Source organism: Miscanthus floridulus, chromosome 18 (assembly GCF_019320115.1).
Source record: "Miscanthus floridulus cultivar M001 chromosome 18, ASM1932011v1, whole genome shotgun sequence".
Classification (NCBI taxonomy): Eukaryota; Viridiplantae; Streptophyta; class Magnoliopsida; order Poales; family Poaceae; genus Miscanthus; species Miscanthus floridulus.
Genome location: NC_089597.1, coordinates 8,737,935 through 8,761,577, shown reverse-complemented (window position 1 = coordinate 8,761,577; position 23,643 = coordinate 8,737,935). Strand labels below are relative to the sequence as shown.

The 23,643-nt window shown below is 49.8% G+C and overlaps 1 protein-coding gene across 1 annotated transcript; it reads right to left on the bottom strand.

The window, feature by feature from the left end:
* Positions 1-6,924: 6,924 nt before the first annotated feature.
* LOC136520709 (cytochrome P450 88A1) lies at positions 6,925-12,610 on the bottom strand. The gene is made up of 6 exons (XM_066514348.1): positions 12,247-12,610; positions 7,980-8,742; positions 7,779-7,868; positions 7,560-7,638; positions 7,207-7,435; positions 6,925-7,099 (listed from the first exon to the last, which is right to left on the bottom strand). The coding sequence occupies exons 1-6, from the start codon at positions 12,510-12,512 to the stop codon at positions 6,997-6,999; spliced, it is 1,530 nt and encodes a 509-aa protein (XP_066370445.1). The 5' UTR covers positions 12,513-12,610; the 3' UTR covers positions 6,925-6,996.
* Positions 12,611-23,643: the final 11,033 nt, after the last annotated feature.

Below are 23,643 nucleotides of genomic sequence, written 5' to 3'. Positions count from 1 at the left end.
ACGCTGGCGGCAAACCGATCGGACGTAGGACAACAGCGTCCGATCGAGTACAGAGAGGTTCCAGAGCGGCGAACTTGCGACCGGACGCGTCCGGTGGCAAGTGACCGGACGCTAGCAGCATCCGATCAGTAGTTCGTGGCTCCAACGGTCGGGACGACCGGACGCGTCCGGTCTGGACGTGATCAGCATCCGGTCAGTAGCAGAAAAGCGGGATTTCGTCCCCAACGGCTACTTTCTCAGTGGGGCTTATAAATACAACCCCCAACCGGCCATTTGGCATAATTGGAGCTAAGAAAACATACCAAGGGTGTTGATACATCATTTTAGTGATCTCCACTTGTATAGTGCTTAGTGTTTTATTAGGTGATTAGCGTAGGTGCTTTGTGAAGTGCTTCGAAGTGCTTAGATTGATTAGACCACCGCTTAGGCGCTTGCTCTAGGTTTAGGCCTAGTGTTTATTGAGGTTTGCATACTTCTTACCACTCGGTGCTAGAGAGCACCATTGTTGTATATTGAAGGGGCTTGAAGTCTTGCGAGATCACACCAACCGCGTTTGTGGTGTGGCCGCCACGGTGTACCGGAGGGAACAAGGCCCGCGGTGTTTCGGCCGAAAGGTTGATAGTGAAGATGGTGGGAAACATCCGGGAGAGGCTTGCCGGAAGGCACGTCGGAGACCCACTTGCGCGTGGGGAAGGCCCGAGGATATCCACGGAGTTACCCGACCGGGAGCTTGGCCCTTGCGAGGGATTCCTTGCGAGGGGCTCCAACGAGGACTAGGGGGAAGCTTGCGCGCTTCTCGATACCTCGATAAAAATACCGGAGTCGTCGACGGGAGTTTACATATCTCTACCTTCGTCTTTAGCTTCCGCATTTACACTGATTATATTGCTCCTTTTACGGTAGAGATAGCAACACACTAGCAAAATCGTAGTTGCACATTTAGATAGTTTATCTATGGCATAGGTTTTGCTAGGATTAGAAAAAGTGGCCATAGTTTAGAGTTGAACTTTTAAGTTGCCTAATTCAACCCCCCTCTTAGGCGTCACGGTCCCCTTCAGTACTCTAGTGAATTGCTCGTGGTTTGTGTGATCCTCATCTTATATTGGTTGTGCGGCACCCTATAGAGGGTTTGGCGTGTGATGCCAATTAGTGCGTGAACCTCCAAGAGAGTGAATCGCTACAATGAGGACTAGCTTGCCAGCAAGCAAGTGAACTTCGGTAAAAAAATTATTGTGTCATCATTTGATTCCGAGGTGATTGGTCTTCATTGGTATCCATTCTTATGATTGATTGGCCCATTCCTCGACACGACGGTATAATCATCTTGCCCACTCTCTCTACATTACCGCAAACTAGTTGTCAAGCTCTTTAGTGTAGCTAGTTGTGAGAGCTTGTTAGTTTGGTTAGTGTGGCTCTTTAGTTAGTCTTTGAGAACACACTAACTTAGTGTAGTGACATAGTTATTGTGTAAATAGAAACTACATAAATTAGAATTGTGGTAGGTGGCTTGCATTTTTAGCAGGCTAGCGCAATACTCGTTTCGCCTCATAATTGTCTAACCGTTTTGTTAAATGTTGTTGTAGAAATTTTTAATAGGCTATTCACTCCGCCTCTAGTCGTTAGGATCTTTCACCCTGTTGGACATTCAGTCATTGTATCGCAATCAGAATCGCCAAGGCTGAGGGGTTAACCTCGCCGGCGTCCTCATTCCGTACCATTCACTCGTGCTCACGTCGATTGCCCATTGCTTTAAGCTAAACCCTCCGGCAATGATGATTTTTTTACCATTTATCACTGTTGGAATGAGCCTGTCCACTACTGGAGCAGTTCCGTTCTGGCGTAGTGAAATGTAGAAATTTGAATGACCGAACACTTCAATATAAATTTTAAGACTAAGGATAGTTTAGCCAGAAACCTTTGAAAGCGACGTGAGAAGCAAAACAATGAGGTTTAGTTTCCTCTAAAATTCCTTTGAATTTGCCCAACTCATATATAAGAATCTGAAATGAATTGCGAAAAAAATATTCGTTTGTTCCAAACGATCTCATTGGAACTTTTCTACAGTATGTATATGACTTGAATCTTCCAAAATTTCTATGTTTCTCTCTATTCCAAAAGGAGCCCTGGTCTGTTTAAACCATCTAATGTTTAATTCATTGTTTAGACCCTAAATTGGACAATGAACTGCTATGCCTAAACTGTACGCTGCAGATACGCTACGTCTAGACGTGTTTAGACGAACAATGATGGTAGCAGATTTGGAAAAATGACCAAGGAACATATATGTCACATGTGGGACAAGGCTCGAGGATTGATTGGTGGATTATATTCCTTGGAAGACCTTTGAGGAGTTTCGCACACACTTGATGCTGCGACTACAACCACAGCAAGGTACAAGACTCCGTGTAAGTCTTACAAAGTGTAAAAAAATCCTGCAACACCAAGCCAATTAGGAGATTATGGTTCCTAAATTAATTAGCATCATATGAACCCAGGTTATACAATATTGGCATTCCCATTATACACAACACCACCAGGTGAACTTTTGCATCTTCAGTCTTGCAATAGCCTTCTTCAGGTTCTATTGCTGAGCCCAAACATGGAGAAATGCAACATATATATAGCTCAGGCTATACAATATTGACACATGCAGACTCAGACTGCCGTGCAGGGCTCTTTCTCCACATGCTCAATTATGTACATAGCCTGTTTGTTGTTTATACTGAGCAACACTTGAGACCTTGTTCAAAATATTATATGTTCCCTCATACTTGTATACGCAAGGCTTTTCATGTCTGCTGATTCGCCTTGTTTCCAGTATGGATGAGAGAGATCTCAATGCCACGTGTGACCAAAATGTCGATATGAAGGGGATCCATGCACGAGTATCAATCATGTTCTTGCCATGGACCGTGACAAGAACATGATTGGTGGCAGCACCTATTTATGTGTCATACATGGCCACTGCCAGTTAAAAAAAATTAGTCTGCCCCACCATGTGCCTAATAACCACATCCAATTAGAAAGGCGTAGATACTGTGATGAGTTGTGACAACCTCAAACCACTAACCTCAAAAGTAAATAAGTAAATAGTACAAAAATCCAGAAGTAATCAAAACTGCAGCACAAATGGGGGGGGGGGGGGGGGGGGGGGGGGGGGGGGGAGGGGTTAATAAACAGCAGGTCCTGCCTGTTTATACTACAAAAACACCAAATGAATAAATCATCAGAAAAACATCCCAACTCAGAGTGTCAGATAGATTAATTTTCAAATCATATTCATAATGTTTCAACCATAAGCAAAAAGGGTTTTCTAGGTCGGCTTAAGACTAGGATTTCCATTTTTCATCTTTCAGTTTGCAGATTCAAATTCAATAGCGAGAATAATGTTACTCTGCAACCTGTGTAAAGTGAACTTTTACATAATGTAAACCCATGGTAGAATTGAGAAATTCTGAAGTCATATCATATACAGTGAGCAGATTACTGAGAGAAACTACAAATGCAAATTTGAGTATTTGAGAGTAAATTATTTGATTACACAAGATTGGAACCAATTAAAATAATGCATTACAACCACATAAAATTATTCAAATGACAAATAATCTCAGAATCTAGCAAACAGAAAAGTAGGAACCTCAAGTGATTACGTTCTGTATAATCATGTTTCTCACACTGTATGCACCACACAACTCACTTCTAACAAAACTACTAGATTCTTCAGGAAAATATGCATGATTAGCTTACATGCTTTCTATTAGCAGTGCATGAGATGGGACTCACATTGTGGAAGATGTAGCAAAGAATCTCTGTAAGAAAGCATAATTATGTTACTTGCTCAAAACTGCAGTTCTCCTAAGGCAATTATAGTAGCAGAATAGACAGGTAATAGGCTTCTAAATTTGTCTGCAGAGCAACTAACAAACAAATGACAGTAGCATTATGTTAAAACTAAGTATAACATACATAAGATTTATTTCCAATGACAGTATGACGCAATGGTGGTAACCTCTAGAGAGGTAAAAAAATTAGGAGGTGAAGCTAGGCATAACTGTTTCCGTTGAATTAACAGAAAGAGTAGGCAAAAGTAGATTGCACGGGCAGAAGGAAAATTTGGACTGAGCATTAATAAGCCTCTCATTAACACCTGGTAAGTACGATGGCGTGCATCTAAGTTAACACCAATATTGTTTAAACAACTTGGCGTAGCGATGGTACCACAAATTAATTATATTCAGCTCGATCTGATGAACCATGATTTGGACACGAAAGCTGGAAATAGTGCACTGAAGAAGAGACTAAACGCTTGAAAAGTACACTGAAGAAGGGACTAAAGGGAGACAAAAGTAATCAGTATGTGTGGTGAATTAGTGATATGCATGGTGAGAGCGAGAATACCTTAAGCATGGATGCTGAACCTGTCCTGAATTGTTGAACCCCTGTCCCCTTGCTGCTGGGATCCAGATGCTTGTTCAGAAACTGCAGAGCAATCAGAATCATCACAAGGATATCAGAGTAGCAGGCATAATAAACATAGGTTATTTTATTTACTGAAATAGTTTTTTTTAAAGGCAAGATTGAATTGTGCGGGGCTTATTGCTCTAGTTCGTTTCTTGTTATTGTTGTGGTGGAAGAAATGAACCACCCTGATAACAAAGCGGCTATGTTTGCTAGACTGCATTGACTGGAGGAGAATACTGAAACCAGGAACAGTTTTGTCAGCAGAAGCTGTCATAACGCATTCGGCGATGGCTGCCGACACGGGAATGGTACGGAAGGAAACAACCAGTACATCTGAGTGCAGTATTGAGTCAGACTCTACCCGTTGCTCATCAGGGCTGACAAGAGGTTGGCGTCTCAAATGAGCAGCTCGCCAATCCCAGGCAGAGGCGCAGAGCGCCGTCAAATTAGCTGCGAACAGGGATAGGGGTTGAGGATGAGTGAAGGAGCGCGAAGAGAGCGTGAGGAGCGACATACGGATGCGCGCGACGTCGGGGTCATCGTCGGCCTGGAGGATGCGGTGGATGCGCTGGCCGAGCCGGAGGCGGCGGTTGAACGCCGGCGGAGACGCAGTTTGTGGGCCGGCCTGTTTTGGATCCCAGCCTAGTACGATTCAGAACGGTGGGCCGCAGCTGGGCCTGTTTATCTTCCTAATCTTTTATTAGCCCAGCGCATACACGCATTCACGCATGGTATACAAAATTATAGTTCATTTGGTTTGATTTAATTAGTTTTTGTTTTTCTAAAAAGAATAGTTTGGTTTTGTGATAGTTTAGTGCTACTGGTATACAAATAATATGCAGTAAATTTTGTGACCTCTCATCATGCATGCATGTACCCGTGTTATTAGGATGTAATAATATGTTTTCTTTTTAATTTCGAAAAACAAAGAGTCGTCACCAAGCCAATTGATCGTCTTCTTACACACCTAGTTACAGTACCAGATATATTATCATACAGGACTATATTATTATTACCGTACCAGAAATATTATTATATACAGGTGTATATTTTTTATCACAGGAACACCGTACCAGCAACACGTATTTTCGTATTAAAAAAAGCAAGGGAAATACAAAAAAAAAGAGAGGTACACGTATCTGTAATTAAAAAAGCGAAGGGAAAACACAAAAAGCAGAGATACACCTTCGGCAACTCACACACAGAAGCAAATTAAGTGGCAAAGTAGCTAGTGCCTAGTAATTAAATAGTGGCGGTTGGCCGGCGGAGCGTGCTGATGCAGCGGTCCAGCCGTCGTCGGCGGCGGCACCTGGTGGCTGCCGGTGCAGGTGCGGGGACAGCAGCAGTAGTCGTAGTAGCTGCTGCTGCTCCTGTTCCCACGACGCCGGCGCCGGTGCCGTAGCCGTAGTGGTGAGAGTGTGACCGTGGTCGTGATGGAGCTTGTGCGCGCGCGATGGCCTCCTCCGGCCCGGTGGAGCGCCTTCTCCTGGTGGAGGTCCCATCTTGGCGGCGGCGAACTTGGCCATGGCGCGCTGGTGCACCAGCTCCTTCTCGTCGCTCGACCTCGCCGTGGCCTTGGCGGCCTTCTCCTCCGCCTTGGCCTCCGGCCTGCTCCCTCGCCTTGGCCTTCGCCGTGCTCACCGCGTCCTTCACCGCCTGCATCTCTTCTTCCTCCTCCTTTCCTTCCTTCGATCAGGTTGCAGGCAGCTGAATCTGAATAGCTAGCTGATCTGATGATGATGTATACGTAGCTGTTTGTGGAATGTCATAGGAGTATGCGTTGCGTACAGTGAGCGTGACGCGTCCGGTTCCCATTTAAAGGGTGGATGAGGGTGCCAGCGGCGCCTGTTCTAGGGACACGTGTTGACCGGCCAGTCCACGATGGCGGATCCATGCATGGGTGACGCGTGGCGGACCTGCTGACGCCACGTGCTGTGCCGGAAAGCTTGAGACGGACCGCGGGCAGACGACACGAGCACGCCTGGCTGGCAGATGGACCCAAAACAGGCCCGACCGGACCAAGAATCTCAGCATTTGAGTGGAACCGGCCCAGCAGCACGCAGTGCAGGCCGGGCTGGCAAAGACTCTCTTCTCTTGTACGCATCCGAGCCCATGACTCTTTTTCGTAGGCGGAAATGGAATGCTTCTTCTCTTTTCCTTTTTTATTTTGCATTTCCACGACGCTGCTAACCATTTTCCACCTGCTGTTTCGTTGTGGGACCACCTCAGCAGGATCACCTCTGGTGGATACAGCCGAGGAGGGGCTCCAGCAGGGACAGATTCAGATACAATTTTCAGTCCGGAGGTACAAGCTGAGCAGGCACATTGTTTAAGCATATATAGAGCATGCCATGTACTAGGAGTGTATATATATATATATATATATATATATATATATATATATATATATATATATATATATATATATATATATATATATATATATATATATTATTTCTTTCCTTATGCTTGTCTTATTTTTGTACAGACGACAGGGGACAACAATGGCCCGGCCCATAATTTTCGGCTAGTAGCCTAGTAATCTTCCGAGACTCTGGTGATCTTAGCCAAGCAGTTGTCCACCGGCCTCGGGTGCGGCAGGTACCTCACCCGGCACCTCGGGTTCGTCCTCGTCAGCCTGCATGCGATGCCATCATCAGCTTCGATTCGTTCTTAAAAAAGCAGAGACAACACTTGCATTATAGCTTGCATTGGTAAACTCTGAGACGATGCGGCTTTACTTACTTGTAGCCCAGGAGGAAGTGGTGGAGGAAGACGGAGATCTCGAGCTTGGCGAGGTCGTTGCCGGGGCAGAGCCTGGCGCCGAGCCCGAACGCCAGGAACGTGCCGGCTCTCGGCGAGTGGCCCTCCCATCTTGACGGGTTGAACTTGGTGGGGTCAGGGTACACCTGGGGGTCCATGTGCACGCTCCGGTACCATAGCTGCACCTTCCACCCCTTGGGGATCAGGTACCCTGTTTCGTCGATTCAGGGTTCAGAGTTCAGAGTTCAGAGTTCAGACACAAGTGAAGTGAAGTGATCAGATCACTTCTGAAAGAAGAATATGCAGGTGAGGTTTCTGAATGAAGTGCACCGTACCGTTCACGAAGACGTCTTTCGTGGCCTGACGGAAGGAGACGAAGGAGATGTTGACGAGCCGCAGCGTCTCATCGATCACCTTCATCAGATATTCAGGTAGATAGATGTACACACACAGAGTTCATCATCAGTCAGTCAGTCAGTTCATATGTATGATTTTGCTGCATGCTTGGTTGCATTTGCATTGCAAGCATCGTCAGAGAATGGATCGGAGCAGACCTGTGAGAGGTACTCCATCTTCCTGAAGTCCCTGAGCGTGAGCCCCTGCTGCGACGCCGGGATGCTCCTCATGATCGCCTCCTGCTCCGCCTGGGACGAAATTTGAACAAGCATCAACCAACGGAATCTTATCTCTGCAACTGTGATTTCGCTGACAAAAAAAGATCGAGTCTTTTCAGGGTTCAGACCCTACGTACGCACCTTTGCCTTTGCGAAGATGTCCGGGTTCTCCTGCAGGAACACGGTGGCCCACATGGTGATGTGGCCGGACGACTCGTGCCCGGCGTTGAGGTACATGATGAGCACGTCGATGATCTCGTCGTCGTCCAGCCGCCGCCCGCGCTCGTCCGCCGCCCCGATCAGCCGGTCCATCATGTCCACGCCGCCGGAACCCGACACCACCACCCCCTTGGCCTTGGCGGCGCGCCGCTCGTCCAGCACGCCCTGCAGCACGGCCACGAGCCCCCGGCGCGCGCGCAGCGCCCTGCGGTACGCGAACCCGGGCAGGTTGATGGCCATGGCGCGCATCCCGTAGTTGAGGTCCGTGTAGCTCCGCTCCAGCGAGCGCGTCGTCGCCTCGTCCGCGCCGCCCAGGAAGATCTGCAAGATGATCTTGAACGTCATCCGCCGCAGCTCCGTCAGGAACTCGATACCCCTCCCGGAAGACGATTCGTCGGCCCACGCGCGCAGCGACGACGTCACGGTGCAGTCGATGAAGGGCAGGTACGCGGTGAGCGCGTCGAAGCCGTTGATGGGCGCGGCCGTGAGCTTGCGCAGTCGTCGGTGCTCGTCGTACGGCATCGCAATGAACGACTTGGGCCCGATCAGCGCCACCGTCGCCTTGGGCCACCCCGTCACGAACGCGTCGTCGTCCATCAGCACCTGCTTGCACGCCTCCGGCGTCGTCACCAGCACCGTCGGGCTGCTGAACATGAAGCCTCGGTACACGCCCGTGCGCCCGAACCTGTAGCACGTATCAGCAGCAATGGCGTCGAGGTCAGGTTAATTATTTGTTTGTTTGTTCAGCGCAACTGATTACTGATGATGAGCGAGCTCTCGCTCGTCAGACTGATCAAGAGCAGAGGCAAGAATGAATGATCCAGTCTTCTTCTTGTCCTTCGTTTTCAATCACAGGCAACTTGTGAACATGCATATGCAGCATCCTGAAACATCCCGCGCACATGTGCTAGATACATACTACATTTTGTACTGATGAAACAATCACTCGCCATTCATGAACATTGCGCAAGCAAAAGCAAAACAAGCGAATAATTTAATCCCTGAACTTGTGAGGACTCTGTTTCATTTTGAGCCATTCAGGGAAAACGGACAGCATCCATTCAGACTGCGTCGAGCAGCGACTGAGCAACACGTATGGGGTATGGGCCTCGGAACAGGAGGAATCTGAGCACTCCTAACAGAGATGCTACCTAAAGAGATATAAATATAGATGTTCAGAACATATTCGTGTATGCATCCAAGTAAAATATTGCAGACTGCTGAGCAGACCAGCTGCACCGCTTGAAACTGAACAAAGCCAAGTCGCTCTGGATGGACCGACAGTGAGCGAAGAAGAATCGTGAGAGACAAAATTTAGTTTGGAGGACGCCAAATGCCGAACGAGACATCACAAAGTGAAGACGATGGATGGGTTCCACAGAGCACGGCAGATCGATTAGATTAGATCAAACAACAACAATGTCTGATGCTTCCTTTGGCAAGATGAAAGCATGGAGATATGATAAGCAAAGCTGCTTTTGACAGCATATGGCTGGAAAATCAGGGATACGGTACTGGGGTAGCTGCCAAGCAGGGCATTACTTGACAATCGCTCGTTAGGGCTTATCAGCCATGATACAGTGTTTTTCTCTCACAACAAATCAGCCTACAAACCAGCGCAAGCGGCTTATCAAACCAGCAAACAGGCTGAATAACAGAGCATTATACTCCTATATACTCCTACTACAGTCCTACTAGTGAGCACTACGTGTCTACTTATGCAGGAGGATTATGATTATTTGGGCAGTCAGGGGCCCCCCTGCCAAAGATGGAATCTCGCAATATACTGTATGCTGAATGGTGGCATGGGAGAGTGGTGGCATTGCAATCAATCAGAAGGAGACATGTCTTTTGGGGGCAGTGGGGGCAGCGGCAGCAAGCATTCCTGCTCACGCCAGATCAGTGTCATCTCTCACTCATCACTGTCTGACTGACTGACTGACTGACTCTGATGACTGTACATGGTCTGAGCTGCTAAACCTGACCGAAACCACGACAGTGATTATTCACCGGCACCGGCAGTGGTTTGTTACTGCTTTCCTCTCCTGTGGGACGTCGTTGTTCTACCCTGTCTCAGTCTGGTCTGGCTTTCTTTGATAATGGAGTATAATCGACGGCTCTCTCGTGCCTGGTCCGTTTAAAGGGTAACATAACATTAGTGAATTGCTTGCGATTGCAATGCATGCTTGCTCCCCTCCACACCCAAAACCAGGGATGGGTTTCGCATGCATATACTGACTGTATGTTTCAAGTTTCATACATGCAAGAATGCATGCATCTGCAGACTGGTGCCTGATGAGTCTGAACAGTCTGAGTGAGGTTCATGGGTTGAAAAGTCCTCCGGCTCCTTGTGTTGGTGTAGTGTGATGATGCATGCATGCTTGGCTATGCATATGTGATGAGGACATGACACCTATACATATGACCATGTTTTAAGAATTGACTTCGAATTAGAGGACAAAACGAGAACAATGTGCGCAAAATTGGTCACCGAAGCAAAGATTTGATGGAAATGATTGGGGAAAACACATGAACTGGACTCTAACACGACCTAACCAGCAACAAGACCTCGACTAGGACACAAACTCAACACGACGGACTCTGAAAACTGAAATATACAAAGGCTATGGCATGGAAGGTTCTAGGACAGGAAAAAACAAGTATGGCACTGGACTATGGGACGAATGCGAAACACTCAAAACTAGAGGATAAATGTGAACCTGACGGTATACCTTAGCTCTGATTACCACTTAATGGGAACGGGGTCCCGATCTTCCGTCAGGTAGAGGTAACTATCGTTGTGGCGGAGAATGACACACCGATCCGGCTTCATATCGAAAGATCGAACCCCTGCAATCTTAGCACCACAACTCCTCTAGTTATCAACCGAGACACGAATCCGGTTGACCTCGCCAAGAAGGCTAATCCCTGCCTGCGCAACGAAGAACACAAGCAAGAACAAGAAAGAAAGCAATCAAATTGTAGATGAATGATTAATCTCACGAAGTTGGGGTCTCACAAACCGATGAACGGCGAAACTGTTCTTGACAGATTAATCTAAGCAAAACCCCAAAACCTAATAGCGGTGGCGGCGTATGATTATAAAGGTCTTAGGGTCGTTGCCTACCCTGAACGCGCGCCCTAATGGGCCCAAACACGATACACGGTCCAACGGATCAAAAGACAGTGTCGCAGCACCCTGGCAGATTCTGGACGTTGACTTGTTTCGACGATTCCCATTGATTATGAAGGGCTTTTAACGTGAGACCACTTGGATTGACTTCCTTATCAAATTAGCTTTCCAACCATATGTAGATCGTCGAAAACGGAGTCCGGATGCGTCCTGGGTGACCAGTTTAAGGCAGACTGGTCCTGGAGACCGAGACAGACTCGAACTTGAGTTGCTTTGGACCTCCATTTCGGGGACTCGAACCGAATTAGCCGTGGACCTCCTTCTTGACTTGAACACCCTTGCTGGCCTCCTAACCCTCCATACCATGCGCCAAACATGGTCATATGCATGGGTGTCATGTCGTCATCGATATGTATGGCGGTAAGATTTGATACTGATATCATCATAATCATATCATCACCAAAGTTAAAAGGGGGGCATCTTTTGTTCTTTTTAATCTGGGTGCATACAGTAGTGTACCTAAAATAAAAGCATATATGTTTACACATCATCAGTCTCCCTTTGATAGCATTGCACTGACTGGACTGCAGCAACGTTAATCTTGTGCCTTGTGTGTGTGCGCTCTAAGACAGTAGCTATCACGGTAATTAATTAATCCGTCAAGGCTCAAGAGAAGAGTGGACAGGAATTTTCAGTAACCGCTGTAAATTGCTGTGCAGGCTAGCTGTCTTCACTGCTAGTACTAGCTATCAGCACGGTTGTCTCTTCCAGTGTTTGGTTAAGAGTAATTACTAGCTAGGAGGCGTAATTAGCAATACAATGGGACGGGAATTAACCACCCGGGGGGTAAATGGATAAGTATCGCGCGCTGGCTGTGGTTGGGCAGCTAAGCTACTCCCATCTCCATGTGTCACAGGCTCACAGCCGTGGCCCGGTGCAGGTGTCGAAGAGGACAATGACACGTGGGCCCCACCCGGCCCCGTCGCCCGTCCTCGGGATTAGCGGAGGAGATCGAGACTCGAGAGGGCGCGCGCGAGGATTAGCGTACTGACTTACCGTCGGACGAAGGAGGCGATGAAGGCGTCGGGCTTGCCGGACTTGAAGGCACGGAGAAAGGCCCACATGCCGCCGACGACGGGCCACCCCATCTCCCCCGGCGGCAGCCGCGCCCGCCGCGCCGCGCCCAGAGACGCCTCCCTGTACCACCCGTGCGCCCTCCGCGCCGCGGCGTCCAGGAGCACCAACGCTGCGGCGCCCAGCAGCAGCGCCGCGGCCCACGACGGCAGCGCCGACGCCGACGACGCCTCCTCCACGCCGAGCATCCCCACCGACCGGACGATCGACGCGCGTGTGCGGTGAAATGTAGTGATGGATGATGGCGCGCGCGCAGAGTGCTGTGCGTTTGTGAAGGGAGGAGAGACAGCCCAGGGCTGCACGCAGGCAGCGCCCCCTATATATAGGCAGACATCTTTAATATAGTTTTTTGTTCTTATCTTAGGGGGGGAAATACTAGAGAAACTCTTCCATACAGAGTAAAACATACTAGTCCGCTTTTAATTAATTAATTAAGATAATAAAAGCTCTTGGTAACGTATTTTGTTCTTGGACGTTTTATACTTTTTATATTATATAAATATAAATCATCCAGCATGTATAAACGGAGCCGTTCATTTGGGGCGTGATTGGTAGGCTGAATCGGGCCGTTCCTGTACCGTTTTGATGTCTGACCTCATTCATGCGGCGTGTTTAGTTGCCCTCCTCGCACCTTTCGCCTGTATCCTTTCATTCATCTGTCCTCCTCCATCCCATACGACTTCGTCTTCTCAATTTCCACTCTTCTCTCCATACAGGATGGCTTGATTCAGGCATGGCGCAGGGACCCATGTGTCATACACTCAAAACTCCTATCCATGCATGCAACCAAACAAGATCTCATCTTATACTGGACCAACAACAAAGATAACCAAACACAACTGAGTGTACGATTTGAGCATACATCTCACCATTCTAGACCGGCTCTCCATCCCGACTTCTTACCAAAGCAACCAATCACGCCACAAGGTGTATGTGCATAACTTAGCTTGTAGGCCGGATGTCTTGTAGTACTATGCACACGCAAGCGGCTGGCTTTGGATTTTAACTTGCGGTCAACCTTGCATGCCTAATAATAAGACAAGGACGACAACAATGTAAAAGTTAAAATACCACTCCATCCGTTTCAAATTTGTTGAGACTTGCTGTCTCAGACGGTGAGGAAGTGGTAGGGGCCTCCGCCCAATGAGTGCAGTAATCGGGCAGAGGCTTTGGATGGGTTGGCACGGCAAGTGGGCGTGTAAGGGAGTGACACGTAATGTTGTGGCTTCATTAATACATTCACCAATCTCCCGTACTGTTACAAGTGTTCCCTATTTATAGGGCTCAACTACCGCCTTTGCAGTGTTTACAACAGTGCCCCTCAACTACTACAGTACATTATGGGAATATTCCTCTACTTGCTCTTCGTCTCGAGGGTAATCTTGCCACGCCGCTATCAGATACTGGGCCTGCGCGACCAACCGGCCCAGCAGGCCTCAAGATCCGTTGATGGGCCTTTGGCCCTCTCCCGTCGGTCTCCGCCTCAGGGACGCTGAAAGCCACCGACCTCCGATGTCCGGTTCAGTCGCGCTCCTGCTCGGGCCTCCACCCATATGAGCGGAGGCCAAACCGGAGTGCCAGCGCCGTCCATGAGCGCCTTCCTCTGCTTACCTGCACACACATATTAGACGTTGGCATTTGATTAGCCTATCAGTGGGGCGGCCTCCGCCCTCTTCGTCCGGAGGTGCCTGCGCGCCTAACAAGCGGAGGCTCCGCCGAGGTTGCGTGCAGCGTCCTGCGAGCACAGTCTGAGAAACTGTCATCTTTCTAGGGCCAGGGTCTGGAGGCATGGTGGCTAGGCCTTCGCTTAGGTGATCGGTCGGAGACGTCTTTGTGAACTGCTGACCGCGTAGGTCTCCGCTACTCTCGGAGGCCGTGTTACAACAGTTCCCCACTTTTGAGACCACGGTCCGCCTGAGCGTGTCGTGAGCTCAAAACGCCTTAAGCAAGGACGTCCGCGGGGGCGGAGACTGCGCGTGGTCGTGTCTCCAACCGATCCCCGCCGGTTCCCCCCTGGCCCGCTCTGGCGCGGCCGCTGGTCTTGTTAAGGTTGCCGTTGGGCTACAAATCTAGCTGTTGTGCACCTTGCAACTTATCCAGGGGTTACCGTTGGGCGCCTGGCGCACTATCTGGGGGTGACCGTTGTACGTCGAGAGCTGAACCGCCCACCCGCGGCCTATATAAGGGCGGTGTTGGTGGCGGGGTCCTCCCCGCACGAGTCATTTGTTTTCGTTGCAACGCCTGAAATCGCTCTCTGCTTTCTTTGCTTTCGCTTGAACTGCCTTCGCGTGTTCCTTCTTTCCGCTTGTGCCTTCCTCCTAGGTTGCCGCTGCGGTGGCTTTCTTTTCGGCCTTCGCCCATACTCACCGGCCCGCCTTCTTCAGACCCTATCGCCACCTTCTTGGTGTTAGGGCAGGCGGCTGGAGTGCACGTTTTGAGGAGTGCATGATTGCCTTTGCCTCTACGCTGGAATTTGAGAAGCTGGTGGAGGAGGATTTGGGGAGTGTCTCTATGTCTGTCGGTGACCTAGTCGCTGCGGATTCCGTAGACATGGCGATAAAGTCATGGGATTTCGGCCCCTCCTCCATTACTGAAGAGGCGGTCGCGGAGATGTTGAAGGAATCGTATTTTCCTTCTTCGAGGGTAAAGATCCCTCCGCCCGGCCAGACCGTTCCGGAGCCGGAGGAGGGATATGCGGTGGTGCTTCGGGACTTTTTCACCTACGGCCTCCACCTTCCTTACGTCCCCTTCCTATGTCGGGTGTTGGAGACGTTCAACGTCCAGGTTCACCATCTGACCCCTACGGCCTTCCTTACGCTCAGCAAATTTTGCTGGGCGTGTGTTTCTTATGGCGCCGAGCCGGATGTGGACACCTTCTGCGCGTACTACGAGCTGTAGAAGCAGCCAAAGAAGAAGAAGGAGGTGCGAGAGGGCAAGGAGGTGGAGGTGACCCACCAGTATGGTAGTTGCACCTTTATGTCAAAGTGGAACCAAGGCATAGACCGCCTGGAGATTTCTTTTTGCCAGAAGGGCAAGTGGGACCGCGACTGGCTTGAGCAGTGGTTCTACGTGAAGACCTATGGGGTCCGCGGCTCTACCGAGGATGGTGCGGAGGTCGTGGAGTATCCATTGACTTCAAGAATGGAGGTGATGGCGTCGCATACGCGCGTGGATCCGCCGAAGGATATGTCTCCAGCGAGGAAGGCTTGCGACCGAGGTTTTGCAGCAGCGTGCCGCTACTCTGGTGGCCGTGACCTGGTGGAGGAGATTATGGCCTCCAACTACTGTCCCCTGGGCAGAGACAACCCAGCCTTTCGGCTAGAAAAGGTGAAGGTTCCCGTTTTTGGGCCGGAGGCCGGGATTCATTTCCCCCGCTTTGGCCGGTCTTTGGGGGAGGGGGTGACGGAGGACAGCTTCGTTGCCGATGTTGAGGAGGCCACCGTCGGGTTGGTTGGCAAAATTTCCGAGCGTGAGTACACGTCTCAGAGAGCCATGGCAGGCACCATGCCGTGGCTCAATCGAGTTTTTGAGGAGCTCGGGATCGTCTACCGGGAGCGTGAGGTTCCCGCCGATGTCCTGGCTTCGATTGACAAGAAGAAGAAGAAGGCCTCCGCGAAGAATGTTACGGTGAAGGTCGAGTCCAAGAAGAGGAAGGGCGCCGCTGTTGCTCAGGCATCTACGAAAAAGAAGAAGAAGACCGGTGCTCTGGTGATCGCGCCGGCTACGTCTTCGGCCGGTAGTGCAGGCGTTGCCTCCGCCGGCAGTGAAGACGTTCAGAGCTCCTCCGTCCCGTCAGTGGACGTGCGGGTCGCGAGCAGCGGGGATCGTGGCTCTCCTGGAGATCCGGTGCGCCCTGTGCGCGGCGCTGTAATCGGTGTGGAGTGTCTGGAGGCCAGCGCTGCTCCGGTGCGCTCCTTGCACGGTGCTGTGAGTGTCGCTGAACGGCCGGAGGATAGCGCCGCCGATCCTATGCCCGACATTTTTGGCGGGCTGTATTCAAGTTCTGAAGAGGACGCGGAGGTCGTCTTGCAGCACGCTCCTTCGTCTCCCACCATTGTTGCGCCGTCTCCCGCCGTTGTTGCGCCTTCTCCCGCCGTTGTTGCGCCTTCCCCCGCGCCGGGGGCCGTGCTAGCTGAGCAGGCCCTAACGGCCCAGTCTTCTTCGAGCCCTCCGCCCGCCAGGCCGCTGGCTGAGGAGAGCCGGCCCTTTGGGCCTTCGTCGCATGGTAGGGCAGAGACTTCTGCCCAGGGGGCTCGGTAGGCGGCCCAGCCTTAGCTTTTTACGAGTGAGTTTATTTGGCGCACACTTTTGTGTTTACTGTCTTCGCCCGGTTTATTTGTTTATGTATTCTATCAAGTGCTAATACTGTGTACTTGTTGCTTTGTAGGTGATGTCATGGCTGGACTCCTCACCCCAGAGGAGTGAGCAGCCGCTGCCAGCGTGAGGTTTGGTCCGGGGCAACCGGGGCAGATGGCGCCGGGTCCGAGTGAGTATAGAGTGTTTTTATCTTACTCGTCTTTTAGCCTGTTGTTATTGCCTATTTCTGATCGGCCCTCTGACCTGAGTTGTTGTTGTTGTTGTTTTTTTTGCTACGCAGGCTCCTCCGACACTTCTATCTCAGGTTGGGAAGAGTGCTATCTTGGGGTTCTTGGAGACGTCGGAGGTGGTCTCTGGCGGTTGGTGTATTTATTGTGAGATTTGCTTTTCTCACCTTATGGTTTTGTGTTTGTTTGTTCTTCTTTGAACAGATCGCTTCAAACAGCATCTGAGGGACATGGATTTCTTCCAACTTCTCCGTGTTCATCTAGAACACCAGAGCTTGGTGCGTCTTTGGCGGTTTGCCTTTTTTGGTGTATGTTCGCCTTTAGACTTGTTTTTGTTTCTATTGCTGATTGCCTTGGTCTTCTTCTTTCTGATTGCAGGGGTATCACACGGCCGTTGTTATGGAAGAGCGCTGCACTCGTGAGGTCTCCGACCGAGATACTGCAATTGAAGTGCTCAAGGTGGAGAACGAGCGCCTAGAAGGTGAAAAAGGGGGTTTGGCCAACTCCCTTGCAGCTCTCCGCCTTTCTCTGGCGGAGAAGGAACAAGAAAAGGAGGCTTTGAGGGCCAATCTCGCCAAGTCCCGAGATGCAGAAGTTTTGTCCGCCAAGTTGGCCCGCAGGGCGAACGAGTTGGCCGAGGGTCTCCGTCGAGAGCTGGCCTCTGAGAAGGAATCTGCGGCTGCGGTGGGGGAGCAGCTGTCTTTGACGATGAGGCATTTGGACTCGGTCAAGGGGGTCCTTGCTACAACCATTGGCCATTACCGGGCCATCGTCGTCGAGTTTGGAGGCGAAACCTCCGCTCCTCCAAAGGAAGACAGCGTCTACGCCCTCGCCTCCTGGCTAAAGCGTCACCTTGCGAAGCTCCCCGGTCTGATCAATGGCTGCACGGACTATGGGGCGCTGGCGGGAGTAGCGAATTACGCCAAGCTTTTGGTGCGCGGCGGGTGTACGCATACCGAAAGTATTCCGGAGGGAGCGCTGCCGGGTCTGGAGGAGCTTGGTGAGACTTCTCTTGGTTTGCGAAAAACCTTGAGAAATTTCATTGGGTACTTTTGGGCTCCATTTGGGAGACCTGCTGCCCGGAAACTGGCGGAGGAAAAGAGGGCGAAGGTATTTCTAGTCTTTGTAGCCGCTATTTTTCTCTCCTTGCTTTTTGTGAAGCTGCGAAGGCTTTCATTGCCTGTGCCACTGATATTTTAGCCTGTGCTATAGGATGCGCAGAAGAGTCTTGCGGGCAGGCCTTTGCCAGTTCCACGTTCGGTGACCGCGAGCGACGCCTCCGCCACTGCTAGCACTCCGGTGGGCGCTACGATCGGTGGTGGTGATGGTCGGAGGCCACATGCGCCATCCCCGCCCACAGTTGATGCGGGCTCCGTTCTAGGGACTTCTGCTGTGGCCGAGATGCCGAAGGTCTAGGCTCTTTGTAGGACTTAGCTGATTTGACTTGTATATTGTGGTCCAGTTGGACTCTTGTAAATAAAGTTTCTTTTGTTCTGAATGATTTTGTGGAAAATTTTAACCTTGCGTAGGTTCCGAATCGGGAGCGTGCGCAAGATGTTGTGCCTTTGACTCTCTACAACGACGGTATTTATGTGAGCGGAGAGCTTTGGGAGTATTGGCGTTCGTCCTTTCCCCGCAGCGTTGCGCGCGACGTGTTTGAGTCAGTTAAGTTTGACATAGACGACGAGCGCGCTGGGTTTACTCGCGCGCTTGCTTGGCGCGGACCTCCGCCACAATAGTTTGGGTTTTATTGTAATTTTGTGTCCTGTAAGAATGCTAGTTGACGTTTTATGGAATACAAAATAGGTTCACTTTCTTGATTGTTTGTGTGGGGGCTCATGTCTGTTGTGCTAGTTTACATATCTCGTCTAGTCCCGAGCTTGCACGTCGTGGGCCTTTGCTTGGGCTAACGTGCGCGATACAGAGGTGGTGGCTAGGACCTTTGCCCCATGTTCTCTCCTTCTCTGTGCTTGCTTGATGGCCGGGGTAGGAGTGCTGGCATTTTTTTGGCCGGCGGAGGCGTACTTGAAGTTCGCCTAGCGAGGGTTGCTGAGTCGGTGTGGGATCCGATAGGAGGTTTGGTGCGGCTTGTGCATGAGGTGGAGACTTTTGGTATTTGTTTAGCTGGGTGTTTTAGCTCTCTGGTGGTATAGGCCTCCGACGCTACACACCCGTGGGACATGTTTCATTTGTGGAGATGGCAGGTTAGGTTTCTGGCGTTAGGGGGATGTTACGAGATTTCGTATGATATCCCCCCTCTTCCATAGGCCTACGCTGTTCATCACCGTGCCGTGGGTTCTGTCTCTATTCCCACTGTCTCCGACCATCTACTGGTGCCTCCGATTTTATAAGTTTTTGTACAATATCTACGGCCGACTTAGATATGTAAGGAGACCCCTGCCTCCATGGCTGTTGCTGTGGCTTGTGCTTGTGCTCTGCCTTCTTCCCCCCTTGCGCCCTATGCTGACTGAGTTTTTAAGGGCATGGGGGGAGCCCATTTTATAGTGGGGGTGGCTTTTGGGTGTTAACTTTTTGGTACGTTGTTAGTTGAAACGTATCTTGGCTTTAATGGCCTATATCTTGCTTGAATTATTCGTTCCTTTTGAGATCTTTTGAAGTAAATAGGCCTAGCGCCATAATGGTGACAGTGTTTTGTTAGACAATTTCCTCTTTTTGCTATTTTCGATGGCGGAGACTTCCTTCCTGGTTCTAGCGTCATAATGGTGTTTTCCCTGATGCTTGGGGTAGTTTTTTTTGTTTAGGTTGGAGGCCTATTTGGCCGACGTTGTTTTTGTCTTGATGCCTGGATTTGTTCAAGTCTTCGTCAAGGTTGGAGGCCTGTTTGGCCGAGGTTGTTTTTGCCTTGATGCCTGAATCTAGTCAGGTCTTTGTCAAGGGTCGGAGGCCTGTTTGGCTAAGGTTGTTTTTGCCTTGATGCCTGAATCTGGTCAGGTCTTTGTCAAGGGTCGGAGGCCTGTTTGGCCAAGGTTGTTTTTGCCTTGATGCCTGAATCTGGTCAGGTCTTTGTCAAGGGTCGGAGGCCTGTTGGGCCATGGAGGTCGTTTCAAATTGCCAAAGCCTATGGCCGGCGCTTTGAAAGGACCTGTGCTTATTTTTGTTCACCGAATATTGCAACGCCAGAGCTGGCCGCTTTCGGTTTTTGGACTTTTCAAGCGTTCTTTTGGAGAATTACCTCTTTATACTTGTAGAGGATTTTTATATTGAGCCTACCTCATTAAAAACCTCACCTCCGCTTGGAGTTCCCCCGTGAGGAAAAGAGTACAGGCTCTTTTGCAATTTTTTGGGTTAAAGAAAAAAAATGAACTGAAAAGTAAATGAACGGAGGGGCCTCCGCTTATTATTTGCGGAGGTTGCCCTTTGGTACATTGCCTAGATGTAGTATCTGCGGAGACTGTCAATATTCCAGGTGTGGGTTGTCGTGACACCTTCGCTGTTGGTCAAGTGGAAAGAGCCAGGGCGGCCTGCTGCCGTTGCTGTGTATGGGCCTTCCCATTTCGGTTGCAGTTTGCCAACAAGTTGTGCGTTGGGTTTTCTTCTGAGTACGAGGTCTCCGTGTTTTATGTCTTTTCTTACCACCTGAGAGTCTCTCCACTTCTTGGTTTGGGACTAATATTTTGCAATGTTTTCGACTGCTTCTAGTCTTATGGCTTCTATTGTTTCTTTTGCATATTCTTCATCTTGCAACATTAGTTGTCTCGTTGTGCGGAGGCTTTCGTGCTTGATTTCTTCTGGCATCATGGCCTCTTCTCCATAAAGCAGTTTAAATGGTGTGAATCCTGTTGTTCTTGAGATAGATGTATTGTGTGACCAAATCACTCTGGGTAATTCATCTACCCATTTTCCTTTGAGTAGGCCCAACAATGTTTTTGATATTGCTAAAAACACTATTCTGTTTGCTCTTTCCACAACACCATTGGACTCTGGGTGGTATACTGAGGCGAAAGCTAGTTTTGTCCCAATGCTTTTGCAGAATTCTTTGAAGTTCTCTGAATCGAATTGTTTTCCATTGTCTATTGTCAGAATCCTCGGTACACTAAATCTGCAAATGATGTTTTGCCAGAAGAATTTTCTGATAGTTTCTGAGGTTATCTTCGCCAGCGGCTTTGCTTCTATCCATCTTGTAAAATATTCTACTGCCACTACTGTGAATCTGTTTCCTCCTTGGGACGGTGGTAATGGGCCGACCAGGTCCATACCCCATCTTTGTAGCGGCCATGTCGGAGGTATAAGCTGGGTCTTCGACGATGGTTTTGACTACCCTGGAGATAATGTTTGGCATGCTTTGCATGTTCTGACTGTCTGCTCTGCGTCTTGTATGTGTGTTGACCAGTAAAAGCCTTGCCTTATTGCCTTTGCTGATAATGCTCTAGAGCCAATGTGCGACCCGCAAATTCCTAAGTGTATTTCTTGAAGCAACTCTATGCCTTCGCTCTGCGATATGCATTTGAGGAGAGGCTGGACTACTCCTTTCTTGTACAGTACACCATCTATGATTGTGTAATTTCTTGCCCTAGCCTATATTCTTGCTGCTTTTGCTTCATCTTCTTCGGTGGTTTTGCCTTCTAAGAATTATGTTATCTCCTTTCTCCAATCTTCATTTTGCAGGTGTAGTATGGGTTTAGGTGCCTTGGATGTCTCCGCAGTTGCTGGAGACTTCAGGATCTGGTAAAAAGTGTTTGGTGGCAGTGGTAGGTTGTTTGCCGTAGCTTTTGCTAGTTCATCTGCCTCTGTATTTTCTGATCTTGGGATGTGCTTCAGGGTGAAGCCCTCGAATCTCCGCTCCAAGTTTCTGACAACGGATAGGTATTTGATGAGTTCTGGCTCTCTTACTGTGTATTCTTTCTCTACTTGGCCAGTAACCACTTGAGAATCTATTTTGACTGTCAATGTTTTTGCCCCTAGGGCCTTTGCTTTACTGAGCGCTAGGATCAGGCCTTCATATTCTGCTATGTTGTTTGTTGATTTGAACTCTAGCCTTGCTGCGTATTTTAGTCTGACGCCGGAGGGTGCCGTTAGGACGGCGGAGGCTCGTGCTCCGGCTTGGCCCCAGGCTCCATCCGTGAATGCTATCCAGCCTTGAGTGGTTGGTTGTACCTTGGGCTCTGTCGGAGGTGTCCAATTTGCTACAAAATCGGCTAGTGCTTGTGATTTAATTGCTGTTCTAGGGACATACAAGATACCAAACTGTGATAACTCTGTAGCCCATTTGACTATTCTGCCGGAGGCTTCTTTATTTCTAAGCAAGTCTTGCAGTGGCAGCGATGTTGGAACTGAGATTTCGTGGGCTTGGAAATAATGCTTTAGTTTTCTTGATGCCATCAGCACTGCGTAGGCAACTTTTTCTACCTCAGTGTAGTTTAGCTTGGCTCCGGACAGTGCTTCTGAGATAAAATAAACTGGCTTTTGAGTTTTGCCTGATTCTTTTTCCAGCTCGTGAACTAAGACTGCACTGACTGCATGGTCGGAGGCCGCCACATATAGTAATAGGTGGCTGTCCGATTCTAGGACGGAGACCACTAGTGAGTTTGCCAGATACTCTTTCAAGTTATGAAATGCCTCCGACTGCTTAGACCCCCACTCAAAGTTGTCTCCGCCCCTCAGTGCTTGGAAGAAGGGTAGGCTGCGTTCTGCTGATTTTGAGATGAATCTGTTGAGCGCTGCTATTCTTCCCGTCAGCTTTTGCACTTCTTTCTTGTTTTTGGGTTCTGCCATTGTCATTATTGCTCTGGTTTTGTCTGGGTTCGCTTTGATGCCTTCGCTGCTTATGATGTATCCGAGCATCTTTCCTTTTGTGACTCCAAATATACATTTTTCTGGGTTGTCCTTATTTCTGCTGCTTGTGCTGACGCTTGAGTAGCTTGCTGATTAGCTGCGAATGCTGCTGCCATTCTGTCCCTCTCTTGTTGCGCTCTTTGCAACTGTGCTTGCAGCTGTTGCAGTTCTTGCTCGAGTGTTGTGCCTGAATTTGGTTGGGCCTCCGGATCTTGAATCTCTGGATCTTGGGGTTCCGGTAGTTGACCCTGGGCATCTACTCTGGTGTCATCCTCCGCTGGCGAGGTTACGTAGGTGCTACGAGTGGTGCGCCTAGGCCTTCCTCTCTGACCCGTGGTCGTTGCTGCTCTGGTAGTGGTTTTTCTTTTCTCTGCCATCGTTGGTTTGCCTTGGCCAAACCACGGTGGACGCCAATGTTGAGACTTGCTGTCTCAGACGGTGAGGAAGTGGTAGGGGCCTCCGCCCGATGAGTGCAGTAATCGGGCGGAGGCTTTGGATGGGTTGGCACGGCAAGTGGGCGTGTAAGGGAGTGATACGTAATGCTGTGGCTTCATTAATACATTCACCAACCTCCCGTACTGTTATAAGTGTTCCCTATTTATAGGGCTCAACTACCGCCTTTGCGGTGTTTACAACAGTGCCCCTCAACTGCTACAGTACATTCTGGGAATATTCCTCTACTTGCTCTTCGTCTCGGGGGTAATCTTGCCACGTCGCTATCAGATATTGGGCCTGTGCAACCAACCGGCCCAGCAGGCCTCAGGATCCGTTGATGGGCCTTTGGCCCTCTGCCGTCGGTCTCCGCCTCAGGGACGCCGAAAGCCACCGACCTCCGACGCCCGGTTCAGTCGCGCTCCTGCTCGGGCCTCTGCCCATATGAGCGGAGGGCGAACCGGAGTGCCAGCGCCGTCCATGAGCGCCTTCCTCTGCTTACCTGCACACACATATTAGACGTTGGCATTTGATTAGCCTATCAGCGGGG

Bases quoted from the DNA above. Each gene is read 5' to 3' on its own strand.
- LOC136520709 (XM_066514348.1), bottom strand. From the start codon at position 12,512: ATGCTCGGCGTGGAGGAGGCGTCGTCGGCGTCGGCGCTGCCGTCGTGG. The intron at 8,743-12,246 runs GTAAGTCAGTAC...TACGTGCTACAG, and splicing joins ATCGCCTCCTTCGTCCGACG to GTTCGGGCGCACGGGCGTGT. The intron at 7,100-7,206 runs GTAAGTAAAGCC...CATCGCATGCAG, and splicing joins CACTTCCTCCTGGGCTACAA to GCTGACGAGGACGAACCCGA.